The sequence below is a fragment of the Hippocampus bargibanti genome, linkage group LG08, assembly GCF_051943395.1.
Source record: "Hippocampus bargibanti isolate YZ-2025 linkage group LG08, ASM5194339v1, whole genome shotgun sequence".
Classification (NCBI taxonomy): Eukaryota; Metazoa; Chordata; class Actinopteri; order Syngnathiformes; family Syngnathidae; genus Hippocampus; species Hippocampus bargibanti.
In genome coordinates, this window is record NC_142741.1 from 6,348,560 (window position 1) to 6,362,741 (window position 14,182).

The 14,182-nt window shown below is 41.3% G+C and overlaps 1 protein-coding gene across 3 annotated transcripts in view; it reads right to left on the bottom strand.

Moving 5' to 3' along the window:
• The window catches only part of dnah7 (dynein, axonemal, heavy chain 7), an 82,052-nt gene that overhangs the window by 51,121 nt on the left and 16,749 nt on the right, over positions 1-14,182 (bottom strand). For all 3 annotated transcript variants that reach the window (XM_089002650.1, XM_089002651.1, XM_089002652.1), the window contains 12 exons: positions 12,943-13,129; positions 9,413-9,606; positions 9,083-9,281; positions 8,872-9,012; positions 7,273-7,485; positions 7,081-7,190; positions 6,846-7,014; positions 4,833-4,935; positions 3,710-3,837; positions 3,389-3,601; positions 3,076-3,174; positions 1,646-1,894 (listed from right to left, as the gene is read on the bottom strand). In XM_089002650.1, coding sequence (XP_088858776.1) covers positions 1,646-1,894; positions 3,076-3,174; positions 3,389-3,601; positions 3,710-3,837; positions 4,833-4,935; positions 6,846-7,014; positions 7,081-7,190; positions 7,273-7,485; positions 8,872-9,012; positions 9,083-9,281; positions 9,413-9,606; positions 12,943-13,129 — 2,005 coding nt within the window. The remainder of the gene's footprint in view (positions 1-1,645; positions 1,895-3,075; positions 3,175-3,388; positions 3,602-3,709; positions 3,838-4,832; positions 4,936-6,845; positions 7,015-7,080; positions 7,191-7,272; positions 7,486-8,871; positions 9,013-9,082; positions 9,282-9,412; positions 9,607-12,942; positions 13,130-14,182) is intronic.

The window sequence follows — 14,182 nt, forward strand, 5'->3', positions numbered from 1 at the left end:
GAGGAGGAAATGTAAATAGATTAATATAACATACGCACTGTGATTTATCAAGATTGCGTCTGTTTTTAATAGGTTTCAATCGAAGGTGCAAAGTTAAAGAAATCAACATTTATTGAAAAATAGAATCACTTTAAACATTCAAAACATATTACACAACAAAATACTCAAGCACAATAATATCTACTTGTGTTAAACTCTGCAAAATCATGGATGGATTGTCCTGACGTGCGCTCTACAAACTCGCCACGGACGCCCTCGCCTTCACGCGCACACAGTACACGTGTATCGTTGCCAGTTGAAATTTGCATACTCGGCACGGCAGCCAATCAGAAGCCTGCTTTGTGCTTCCCAAGCGTTATAAGGTCATGCATTTGCATATTATTTTCCAAAATAGATGCACAGAACCTCAGCCCAGAAGAAAGATTCAAAAGAAGCTAACAAAATTTGTGACGCTACAAAACGTAAACTTACATTATACTGTGACTGTAACGTGTACTTGAGAGTTATGAAAGGCGCTTAGTGGCTTGTAGCAAGGAATGCAAACATTGCATTGTGCACCATGACGACAAACGACAACTGGAGCAAAATCTTCAGCTACGGATATTTACTGTAAATTAAGCAAGGTAGCATTTGCGGTATGTACCATTACCATTACCATTACCATTACTCATCTAATTATGTTTCAAATTGTGAAAAATGGGGCAGGCAGCTTTATGGCCAGGCAGGCCACTTTTCAGAGTTGTCTGCCCTGTTGTCCGCTAACTTTTTGTCATGACTCTCAGACACTGTTTTTACTATAATTTGGACAAGTTCGGCGGGCCGGATTACAAAGCCTAATGGGCCGCATGTGGCCCGCGGGTCGTAGTTTGTTCTAGAGCAAGGCAAGACATCCTGGCGTGACGTCACAAACAAGGGGGTGGGACCTTCTGAAACTGGCCATTTCCTTATTCATTTTGAAGTAGTTTTTGGACACTAAGTCATTTTTATTGTTGTTTTTTTCATTTGACTAAAAATATCAGCCTGCGTGTTTTGGGTATTTTAGATGCTATAAAATGTTTTTCTGATGTCAGTTAGGAAACCAAAAAAATGGAGTCAGTTGTCCTTTAAGATGGACTTGACAAATAGATGAGTCGCAAAGCTGTAGATGAAAAGGGAAAAGCAGTGAAGGAAGGGATTTTTTGTGGCATGTCAACAGCCCCGCCAAAATAAAACAAAAAAGGAAGGGTGAAAGTACACTTGCCCTCTGCCAGAACGTCTTTCCTGACAACTGGATAACTCCATGAAACGGAAAAGGCTCAAAGATTCACAGAAACGAGGGACACTGGGACCAAACACCCTCCCTTCTGTTTTTGCGTCATTGAAATTCAAAAAATTTTGCGCCATCCAGATCTTGATTTCCTTTTTTGGTTCAGTAAGGCAATGAATTGACAGTCATCCACATAAAAGGGCGAAGGAAAGACCATTTTTCTTTAAGATGGAACTGAAAAGGAGCAGATACAATGAGAACAGCAGAGGCCCCACAACTGAGCCCTGCGGAACGCAGCAAAAAGGTCAGGGATCTCGGGATGTTGTACGGAACCAGAACCAGAGCTGGCGTGTGAGGCAGCGACCTTATGGGGACCGGAACGATAGGGGGTGACCCTACCTTGACGCAGACGTCGTGAAGGGCCGCTGAGAGTACGCGGTAGGCGCAGGTCTTGCCCCCGAAAGGTTCACCAACCAACATGAATCCGTGGCGCACGATCATCATTTCGTACACTTGCAGGATCTTCTCGATGAAGAAGTCGGTTACTTGAAGGTTCATGATGTCGCAGTTTTCCTTGACGGCATCCAACAAAGTGCTGTAGTCTCGTTTCGGGAGCGTGACGCCAGGGAAAAGGTCTGACGTGATACCCTGACGAAACAACGATACGGAGAATCAATGTGTTTTCAAAACAGTGGGTACCAGACTTTAGCCAAAGGGTGCGCCAAGTAATTTAGATATTTGAAATTACATTTGAAGACATTTGACATTTGAAGTACAGTACGGTGATACCCCATCTTACGAAGGCTTTAGCTTACGAACATTTCACCTCACGAACATTAAATTCGCGGTCGTAGTCTTGGCTGACGAACTAGTTTTCGGCGGGTGAACCAAACCACACAGCGCCACGATGGCTGGCGGACTAGTTTTCGTCACCCCCTTTCTTTGAGTGCGGATGTGGTTTGTTATCGAGGATACTTTTGCTATTATGGGTTGTCTAAGCAACAGTCTCAGGCAATAGAAGAGGTTGAAAAATGTCTGTTTATTTGGATTAACGAAAAGCCGCTAGCAGAGGACAGTGTGAGTGAGGGTATTATCGCCGAGAAAGCACAGCAACTTCACTCGGATATCATCAAGCTACTCCCCTCAGGCAGGCGCTACCGATCCATGCGCACCAAATCCAGCAGACATTTAAACAGCTTCTTCCCCCAAGCCATTAACTCTTTGAACAGTAGCCCAAATGGAATTGTATAGTGCCTCTTTGCAATTTTTTGCTGATGATAATAGTGCAGCGTGTTCGACCGGAAACAAATTCCTTGTGTGTTCTACATACTTCGCAATAAAGATGATTCTGATTCTGATTCTGATTCTGATCAAGAGGCAACTACATCAAAGACCACCACAAAGGTCAATAAAACGACTATAATATACAGTAGATCTTATTTGTTTAATTACAATACAATAGCGCATTTATTATATATAAAATAAGGTATATTTTGTGTAGTTTTAAGGCTTATTTCGTATAAATTTATGTTTTATGGGGATCTGGGAACAAATTATTCTCATTTTAATGGTTTCTGATGGGAAATAAATGTTTGGAAGACTTACACACTTTCTGGAAACTAATTAAGTACGTAAGCTGGGGTATCACAGCACTTGCTATTTGCTAACCAATCTACAGGTTCCTGTTAGCATGAGCAACCAGCTAACGAACCCATTATATATCTTTGTAAGATGATACACCTTTTCTACAAAAGGCACGTTTTCAAGCATAATTATTTTTGAGCCGCGAAGTGATGGAGTTATTATAATGTATAATTTTTTTAACATACCCCAAACAGTTGGAGGTCCTGGGCAAGAAACTTTGGAAGATTCACATCAATAATGGATCTTAGTAGCAACGTGTCTTCGTTCTCGTCCGGAAACGCAAGCTGCAATGCAAACAAATACAGAAAATTAAATGAAAACAATACGCAACCTGCAACACATGTCACATGATTGCCGATCCATCCATTTTGGCCGATATTTAGGACTTCCGCTTTGACAAAGTCCAAGGAGAGACTTGACCCAGACCAGTCCAAATCATATCCTGCTTGTATACGCTAAAATGTTGAACAATTTCTACTGGAATCTTAAACGCCTTACCTTAAGATTTCCCGCGGCAGTTAGGACGGACTTGACAGCCCTCATCCCGTAGTCGTAGTGATGCTGCGACGAAAGCTGCTCCGAGCAGAGGCGATAGGTCGCCACGATCTTCACCGAGAGGGGCCGGGCCGTAACAAAACCGCACGAGTAGAGCACGATCTCTGCGATCAAGGCGTAGTCTGGCACCATCATGGCCACGGTTCTGAACAGCGCCTAATTGCCATCGATATGTGTGATTGATTGTCCCGTTTATTGAAAAATCAACACCAAAAACATTTGGTAAGATGAAGCCCTAGCTAGTCATAGTTAGCAAGAGCATACCTTGAGGTTGTCCGGAAGTTCGGAACGGCCGGCGTAACCGGGGTTCATGGTGATGAACACGGCGCAGGAAGGGTCCAGGGACAGTTCTGTCCCTTCGAACATTAGTAGCTTGGCATGGGCAGCGATTCCTGAAGACGCAGCGGCGCAGCAGTAAGGTAAAAGGTTCGATATATCGATAACGCACAAGCGAACTGCTTCTCAACCAAGGTTCTTGGTCTGTGTAGGATCTCAGTCGTACAGGGGTGGTCCATCGAGGAAAAGGTTTCTTTGGCCAACATTCCCCAAGATGGCGCCACATGAACACACAGCGGCTCCCCTCTCTCTCCCGGCAAATTGGCATTTTCGTGTTTATTATGTTTTTTAAAGTCATTATAAGTGCCTTGCACGGTGGGTCCGAGAGGACAGTAATTTCATCTGTGCTGCATGTCATGCATCTTAGCATATTTGACTATAAAGTTGACTTTGACTTTGATCTGTGTCGGACGTTTTGCTCCTCATCCGAAGAGCTTTGTCAGCAAACTAAAGTTGTGCTGGTAACCAGTTTTTCGGAATTGGATTGAAACGTCCGACACCTTCAAAGAAGTACAGATGACGTCTGAAGAAACCTTTTTCCGCAATGAAAAGGTTTCTTCAGCCATCATCCGTACTTCTTTGAAGGTGTCGGACGTTTCACTTCTCTTCCAAGAGGCTTCGTCAGCGAACTAAAATTAAAATTAAATTAATTAAAATTACAGTAAAGTCTCGTTATATCGATATCTGATATATCGAAAGTCCCGGTTATATCGATACTATTTCTATGCACGCACGGAGAAAATTACATGCAAACAGGGTCGGATATATCGATAGTCCCGGTTATATCGATATTTTTTCGGACTCCCTTGAATATCGATATAACGAGACTTTACTGTAATAAAATTAAAACCTTCAAAGAAGTACAGACAACGGCTGAAGAAACCTTTTCATCCTTCACTCCTTACACAGCTTACACAGACCTTTTCCACAATCAACCTAACTTCTGTTCGTCACTGAAATACTCACTTCCGTTTTCACGAAATATTAACAAGGAGACTTTTTGAATTTTTTTTTGTGGGAGGGAAACGATGGACATACGAAACAAACCGACCTCTCTGTATCGTGAGGATCTGCTGAGCCACCACGGACAGGACTTCCAAGTCAATTCTGTTAAACTCGTCAAAGCAGGCCCAGGCTCCACAAGACAAAAGACCCTGATCACACATGCATTCAATATCATACAGAGAAATATGAAGGACACATACAGTATCATGTGTTTGTCTTTTAAAATTAACAAGATAATACTAGAGACATGTCTTTCTGTTGTTTTCCTATTTCTGTCTTTCGGAAATGAGAATGTATGTGCATGTGTGTGTGGCGGACAGGGAAATTCTCGGCCAATGGGGATTCAGGCTTTCGTTACCATGACCACCGGGTGCCGGACTGGTCTTTGAGACTTTCAGCAGTTTCAACTTGAGAAAGCAAAATCCCACAAGGTGGTGGGTTTAAAAATGAGCGCGTGTCAACATGATGAAAGCATTTTTCACCCAAGGGGGGTAGCACTTCATAGGACGAAATGCAGTAGGCAAATCACAGCAAATACCCGCTCCGCCTTCAGTGAGCATATATATGAGCGAAAAAACAAGTCTGTGCTGCCTTTTAAGAAGCGAACGCGTGCGCAGCCAAGAAAACACGATGCAGCTCTGCTTACCCAATGAGCCCGAACGGATAGAGCAAATAGTAACAGAAATCTAAGTAGAACAGAATGGCTCGTTATCAGACATTTATTTATTTATTTATTTATTTGATTGTTTATTTACTTATTTATGTATTTATTTATTTATCTATTTACTTAGTCCTTTAGTTATATATGCCTTTATTTATTGTGTGTTTATTTATTTTTATGTGTTTGTTTATTTTTTTTAACATCCCCATTTATTTATTTATTGTGTGTTCATTTATTTTTTTGTGTTTATTTATGTTTTTATTTCAAAGTCAAAGTCAGCTTTATTGTCAAATATGCTAACATGCATGACATACAGCACAGATAAAATTACTGTCCTCTCGGACCCAGCATGCAAGGCACTTATCATGACTTTAACAAACATAAACATGAAAACGCCAATTTGCCGGGAGAGGGGAGCCGCTGCGTGTTCACGCGCCGCCATCTTGGGCATTTATATGTTTATTTATTCATTATGTGTGTATTTACGTATTTATGTATGTGTTTGTTTATTTCTTTGTAATACGTATACTCATTTATTTATGTATATATTTATTTATTTTGAGTTTGTTTTTTTATTTATTGTGCGTTTATTAATTTTTGTGTTTATTTGTGTTTGTTTATTTTTTGTAATATTCACGTGTTTATTTATTTATTTTGTGTTTGTTTATTTATTTTGTTTATTTATTTTGTTTGTTTCTTTGTTTAATATGTGTTTATTTATTTTTATCTGTTTATTTATGTGTTTATTTCTTTGTAATATACCCATCTATTTATTTATTTGTTTATTTGTGTTTATTTATATTTATTTATATTTCATCTCATCTCATTTTCCGTACCGCTTATTCCTCATTAGGGTCGCGGGGGTTGCTGGAGCCTATCTCAGATGTCTTCGGGCACGAGGCGGGGGACACCCTGAATTGGTTGCCAGCCAATCGCAGGGCACACAAAGACATACAACAGTCACTCTCACACTCACACCTAGGGACAATTTGGAGTGGTCAATCTGCCTGCCATGCATGTTTTTGGAGTGTGGGAGGAAACCGGAGGACCCGGAGAAAACCCACGCGGGTCTGGGGAGAACATGCAAACTCCACACAGGGAGGCCGGACCGGGACGCGAACCGGCGACCTCTGCACTGTGAAGCCGGTGTGCTAACCACTCGACTACCGGGCCGCCCTTTATTTATATTTATTTGTATTTATTTTATTTATTTTGAAATACAGTATGCAGCTCAAAGATTGATTGAACCGTTGGGATTTGATATGTGGTAGGTGGCCAGGCACAACAGCTTGAAAGATGTCACTCCAGTATTTGGATCAAGAGCATGCAAGAGTACAATTTGTCATCGTTCGTCCTTTTAAATAGGAATGTAGAGAAACACCCGAAACGTGTACTCACTTTAAAGAATTTTCCTAGCGCAATGTAATCCAGTCCATCGGAGCAGTTGAAGACCACACACTGCTTGGCGACAGCCTTGGCCAAGTCTTTGGTGGTTTCCGTTTTTCCCGTGCCTGCCGGGCCTTCTGGGGCTCCTCCCAAATGAAGATGGAGGGCACCGAACAAGGTGCTGAACAAAAAGTAGAGTCGATGTGATTAAAAATGGCATTGTTGCTAAGCTAATGGCGGATTTTACCGGTAGCAGCGGTCAGTCAGCGGGGTGATGACCAGACGAAGGGTGTTGCCCAGGTACTCGTAACCATACGGCAAACCCGCATTGATCATCTTTGTCTGGAGATCATTTTCCTGGACAATGTAGCGCATGTGAGCCCTCCTGAGTTTTTCGGGACATTTGCGATTTTCCAAAAAAAACCAACGTGCAACGTACCACCCAGTAGTAGCGCAACTGGCTGAGCCACAAAAAGTCATGTTCGTCGCTGATGCCCTTTTGCACCAGCAATGCCAGCACGTCACGGGCGTGGACGTCGAGTACGACGAGAGCCCCCAAAGTGACTCGGTTCTGTTTGGACAGCTTGCCTCGGACCAGTTCTACGATGTCGTCAATCTGCCGGTTATTTTGAGTCAGGTAGTCATCCAGAGCCTACGGAGAGGGTCAAGTATAAGCCAAGACTGTTCATCGGGTACTCTTAAAGGACAACCGAACACCATTTTTTGTTTCCTATCTGACATCAGAAAAACGTTTTATAGCATCTAAAATACCCAAAACACACAGGCTAATATTTTTAGTCAAATGCAAAACACCAATAAAAACGACTTAAAGTGTCCCAAAACTACTTCAAAATGACGTCAAAAAGTTTCAGTTTCAGAAGGTCCCGAACTTGTTCGTGACGTCACGCCAGGACATCTTGCCTTGCTCGAGAATCAAAACAATGGCTTCAGATTCGGAGAAGATGCTTTCATGTTACTCATCTAGTTATGAATATGATTCAAATAGTTCTGTAGAGTAAAGCATAAATGTTTGCAATCGATTAAAGAAGTCCTTCCGTCTCATTTTGAGGCGTCTGGACTCCAATGTAGCGCCCAGAAAATGCACAAGATGCCGCACAAGCTCCGTTGGAAATGGGCAGATTTGTCTGCTGGGAATTTGTGTCAACTAATATCAAATAGTAGTCTGGGTGCAATATACAATGATTCACCATCTCGTTATTTATGTTTTTTCCTTCTAATTTCACCATCAACACGGATCAACACGAAGTTTTCAGACCAAACAAAGTACCCAAAATGCATTGTGTGTCACTTTCTCGGTGAGGGGCGTTCCAGACGTGACGTCACCTAGAGCATCGTCATCAACTAGAAAACAAGACTTCCTGAATATTCAGTGCGAGTCTTAAAACGTAAAATATAGCTATATGCCGTCTTTGTAAATACGCTCAGTAGAAGTCATTTGAAGTGATTTTACAAATTATGGACACAACTTGTCCGGAGGCGTGGTTGTCCTTTAAGTCTGCCACAGGACCTCCAGATGTGTCAAGAAAGTGTCGCGCTCCAATGAAAACAAAGTTGATGACTCCAACGGCCATGTTTGGTCTAGCAACTCCGACAACGTTAGCTGGCTAATCCCTGACATCACAGGTGTCCAAGTCAGGGACCAAGGGCCAAATCGGCCCGTCAAAGCAAATCAAGCATGTCAAGTACCATGATGCTTGCTAAAGTCCCAACCAAAATTTCAAATTGTCGTATGAAAACAACAACATAAACTTTAATTATTTTTTACTTCAAATTTGAGAACTTGTCATTCATCAATTTGCTGTGTGTTGTGTCTGTAATATATGGGGGAGGGGCGTAAAAATTCTAATGGCTTCCCCAATTCATAACGTCCCCGAGAGGAAACCGTAACTACAATGTGTCCCGCCACAAAAAATGAGTTTGACAGCAATGACCTATGGGGTAATTTGTATGCTAAACATATATCCTAACATGCTAACCAAGGGACTGCTGTAATTCTTGACACTGCCCGCATACTTACCTTCTGTCCTGATTTAATGGCATCATGGATATCCTTCGTCCAGTAGACCTGCGAGACACACAGGACAGCCTGGCCGGGCCACGAGCGCACCCAGTCAATCCGCAAAGCTTTGGGGTACGCGTCGATAGCTTCCCCGACGACCTGCGATAAGATCGTGGTGGGCAAATCAGTCCGGCTCCAGATGGCAAAATGGCAGAAACAAAATGGACACCTTATGCAAAGACGCGAGCATGTCGTTCTCCAGTTCCAGTAGCCATTTTTCCACCTGGCCGCGAGCGTTCGGAGTGCAAATGATGTCGACGAGTTCGACTTCTTCTCCTTCGCTGCTCTTCATGTGAGTGATATCGAGGTCTTCGGTGAAGGTCACGCGAGCGATGCCCTCGAAGCACTTTTTCAAGAAAGGCTGCACCCTGAATAGAAGCAAAGAAGAGCGTCGCTGAATGGAGAACTGTTCACATGCTAACATGCTAACAATTAGCCAGATATGTTTACGCATCACGAATGAGATTAAGTTTTTGGACTTTGACATTGTTTTGTTTACCTTGTAGGGTCTTTGGTCTCGGAGAGGATCTCCAGCAGCTCCTCGTTGGACAGGAAGAAAAATCGAGGAAAGTAGAGACGTTTCTTCTCCAGGTAGTTGTTGAGTCCTTTGAGGATCATCTCCAGATTCTCGTTGGACTTCTTTTGCCTGTCCAGCATTTGATTGATTTTGATGACGGCCAACACGTGCTTGTCCTACAGAGTGGAAAAAAAATCAAATCCGACTTTGATATGGCGGCCAGAAGGAACATTCCCTTATGGCTGCCATCTAGCGAGCTAGCTTGATAGATGAGGATGGAATTTCACAAGTTTGATTTGCTTTCGCGGACCGAATAAAATGATGTAGTGGGCCAGATTTGGCCCCCAGGCCTTGACTTTGACACCTGTGATGTAAGGGATTAGCCAGCTATCTGAATAGAGAGCGCGCACGCTTGCTCACGAGCTAGACCAATCGCTAGCTAGCTCAATAGATGAGGTGGAATTTCACAAGTTTGATTTGCATTAGCGGGCCGAGTTAAATGATGTGACGGGCCAGATTTGGCCTTGACTTTGACACCTGTGATGTAAGGGATTAGCCAGATAGTTGAAGAGAAAGCGGGCTAGCTCACGAGATAGCTAGCTCGATCACTATCTAGCTTGATCAAAGGCTAGCTCGCTAGCTAACTAGCGCGATCGCTAGCTAGCGCGATTGCTAGCTAGCTCGATCACTATCTCGCTTGATCGCTAGCTAGGTAGCTCGTTCACTACCTAGCTCAATAGATGAGCATAGAATTTCACAATTTGATTTGCTTTGGCGGGCCGAATAAAATGAGGCCTTGACTTTGACATCTGTGATGTAAGGGATTAGCCAGATAGTTGAATAGAAAGTGAGCTAGCTTGATCAAAAGCTAGCTCGCTAGCTAGCGATCTCGATCACTACCTAGCTCGATCACTAGCTATGTCGATCACTAGCTAGCGCAATCGCTATCTGGCTCGATTGCTAGCTAGCGCGATCACCATCTAGCTCGGTCGCTAGCTAGCGCGATCACTATCTAGCTTGATCGCTGCTAGCTCGTTCACTACCTAGTTCGATAGATGAGCATAGAATTTCACAATTTCATTTGCTTTGGCGGGCCGAATAAAATGAGGCCCCCGGGCCTTGACTTTGACACCTGTGATGTAAGGGATTAGCCAGATAGTTGAATAGAAAGAGAGCTAGCTTGCTATCTCCCAAGCTAGCTCGATTAATGAGCATGGAATTGTGCAAGTTTTATTTGCTTTCGTGGGCCGACTAAAATGATGTGAGGGCCAGATTTGGCCCCGGGCCTTGACTTTGACACCGGTGATGTAAGGGATTAGCCATCTATCTGAATAAAAAGAAAGCTAGCTAGCTAGCTGGCGAGCTAGCTCAATTGATGAGCATCAAATTTCATAAGCTAGCTCGATCACTATCTAGCTTGATCGCTAGTTAGCAGGTGATTTTAACACCTGTGTTGTACGCTAATCCTAGAATGTGATAATAACAAATCACCGCTGCAACAATTTCCGCCATTTTGCATTTATCTTTTCCTAATACACCATTTAGCCACTGCTGCATAGACAATTGAAAATAATAATCGGCGCACATCCCATTTTTTTTCGCTTCACCGTGAGGAACCTATTTAACTTTAACAAAGCGGCACGTCATCACCCACCCTAATGACATGCCAAGTGCCATATTGTTTGCTAAAAGAGTGATGGGGGTGCGCTAGCTCAATAATAAGAAGCCGTGATGAATTGCGAGCTCTCGATTACGCACCCGCATTTGCGCATGGACAATAGCGCGCGATGTGCAGCACAAGTGTGATACAATGAACAAGACAAAGATTGCCAGCTCGGGCCATTTTATGCCATCCCTCCCGCCCCACCGCGCGCCATTCCGCTATCTGTACGCTGCATTAAAAACGCCATTATGGCACATAATGCTTCCATTAATGCATTAGCACTTTGCTTTCCGCTGACTAACTGCATCAAAATCCAGCTTCGTTCTATTGTCCTCGATAACAAAAGAGAAGTTTGATGAAATCTGTGTTTATCAGACGGCCATTTTGGATCAAAATGTACGGCCCATTCATAGCCGATCACGGCTTTGTATTTGTATCTGGTTTGGCTCAAGCTGGGGAAGTGATTTTCTTTTGGGGTCTAAAAAAAAGTCACCTTGGACAAGTTCAAGGCTCATTTGGCTTCTTCAGCAGTGTCGGGAGGGGGGTTAGGGGGGTTATGCCTTTACTTTTGTAATTATATCACATTATGGCTCTCAGTGTAGAATGAACAATTTTGTGAAATTTTACAAATTTATGGAATTTGATTTCAATTAAGTTCAAGGTTTTTCAATTCAAATTACAGTGATACCTTGGCTTACAAACTTAATTGGTTCCCATACAGAGTGTGCAAGGCAAAAAGTGTGTATCCCCAAAATTAATTTCCCAATGGGAACCATTAAAATGAGAATAATCCGTTCCCAGGTCCCCGTAAAACATAATTTTCTACTTTCTAATTTTCTAAGCCTTAAAACTACACAAAATATACCTTATTCTATGTATAATAAATGTGCTATGGTATTATAATTAAAGAAATAAACTGTACTGTACAATAAAGTCATTTTATTTACCTTTGTGATGGTCGTTGATGGCTTGATGGAATGGGGTGGCCGGTTTTATCAGCATTAAACACATGAGGAACATAGCATTCTTCTTTCACCATCTTGAGGAATGATCCCTTGTAGGTGCTTTCACTGCAATAATTTTACCTTGTTCCTCATCAATTGTATGGTTTAGCTGGGTTGATAGCTTTTCGCATCAAGTGTACTGATGGCTTGTGCGGGTTATTTGTGGAGCTGGATTGATGGGAATTTTAACCTTGCAGTCTACACTCTGCCTTTGAACTATCAAAGTTGAAACGAGTCCAAATTTCACTGTTTTCTATCCATTTTGTCACTCTCTCTCTCTGTCGTCTTCCTGTCTCTTTAATGTATAAACCACCTCCCCTCACTGCTGCATTCTTGACAATCACGTGGCTTTAGCCGAAGACTGGGGGCAGGGAATAGAGGACCAAAACAAGTCGATTGCCATTTTCTTGTTAGGAGAACGGGCTCGTTCGCAAACGACACATCACTTTTTGTGGCAGCTCAGTGTGTATCCCGAAAAATAGTTCGTATGCCAAGGTAAAATTGTCATCAATTTAACGTTCATAAACCGAAAAGTTCATAAGCCAAGGGGTTCGTAAACCGAGGTATCACATTTTGGGTGTAACTTGGCCCCAGACAAAAAAAAAAATGGAGCTCTACAAATAATCAATTTCCATTATGGACAAAACAATTCACCCAAACTACACATTTTACACTAATAAAGGCAAATCCAATCCAATCCAAAAGAGTGAGTGCTCATTTGTATGTGTCTGGCGACTGACTACCGAGCAGTCCAGGGTGTATGTAGCCCATTCGTCGCTTTAAGTTAGCTATAAAAGGCTGCAGGCTAACGAGCGTTATTGGGGCTAGCGATACGGCGCACTGACCGTGGCAACTTGCTTCATGGTTTCTTTCCAGGTTTTGTCCACATTGGTGAAGCGGCGTCCCTCTTCGGGCATCTGAGCCATGATGTCGGGTGAGCTGAAGATGGGCTCCAGGTAAAGCCACGTGGACTGAACCTTCAGCCACTCGTCCATGATCTCCTGGAGAAGCAGCAACGTGCCTTCCCATTCGCTACAAGGACAACAACACAATCCTGAAGTCCTGCCAGCTCGAGACATTTTTGGTCTTTTTTAATCAATAAACAAACAATAAATAAATAAATAAATAAATAAATAAATAAATAAATAAATAAATAAATGGACAAACAAAATACTAAACAAACAATAAATAAATAATTGGACACACAACTAAATAAATTGATAAATACACAAAATAAATACATAGGTCAATGAATTGATAAATAAATGGACAAACAACTAAATAATTAATAAATAAATAAATACATTAAATATATTCATTAAATAAATCAAATAAATAAACAAATAAACAAATAAATGAATTGATAAATAAATGAAGTACATTGAAATAAAAAAATGTAATATATTTCTATAAATGAATACATTAATAAATTGACAAACAAAAAACTAAATGAATTGATTGTAAAAATGAAATACATAAATTAAATGAATTAAAATAATTAATCTAAATAAGAAGGGAAATAAATAAATAAATAAATAAATGGAGAAACAAATAAATAAATGAATAAATAAACAAAAAAACTAAATATATTGACAAAAAATAAACAAAATGAATTGATAATTAAATGAATTAAATAAATGCAATGAATAAAAATAAATGAATAATCTAAATAAGAAGGGAAATAAATAGATAAATAAATGGACACACAAACAAATAAATGAATTGATAAATAAACACAATAAATACATAAATAAATAAATAAATTGACAAACAAAAAACCAAATGGATTGATAATTAAATGAATTAAATGAATAAAAATAATACATAATCTAAATAAGAAGGGAAATAAATGGCTAGCTATTTATCTGTACATCTATTAGCTATATAGCTGGCTAGCTTTCTAGCTAGCCAGCTGTTAGCTATCTATTAGCAAGCGGGTTAGCTTTCTATCTATTTGAGTAACTTGTGGGGTGAGTGAACGCTGGCGTGTGGTTCACCCACAGAAAAACTGATCCGGTGACTGTAAAGTGACCTTGAGAGTTTTGAAAGGCGCTTAGAAATGAAATGTATTATTATTATTATTAT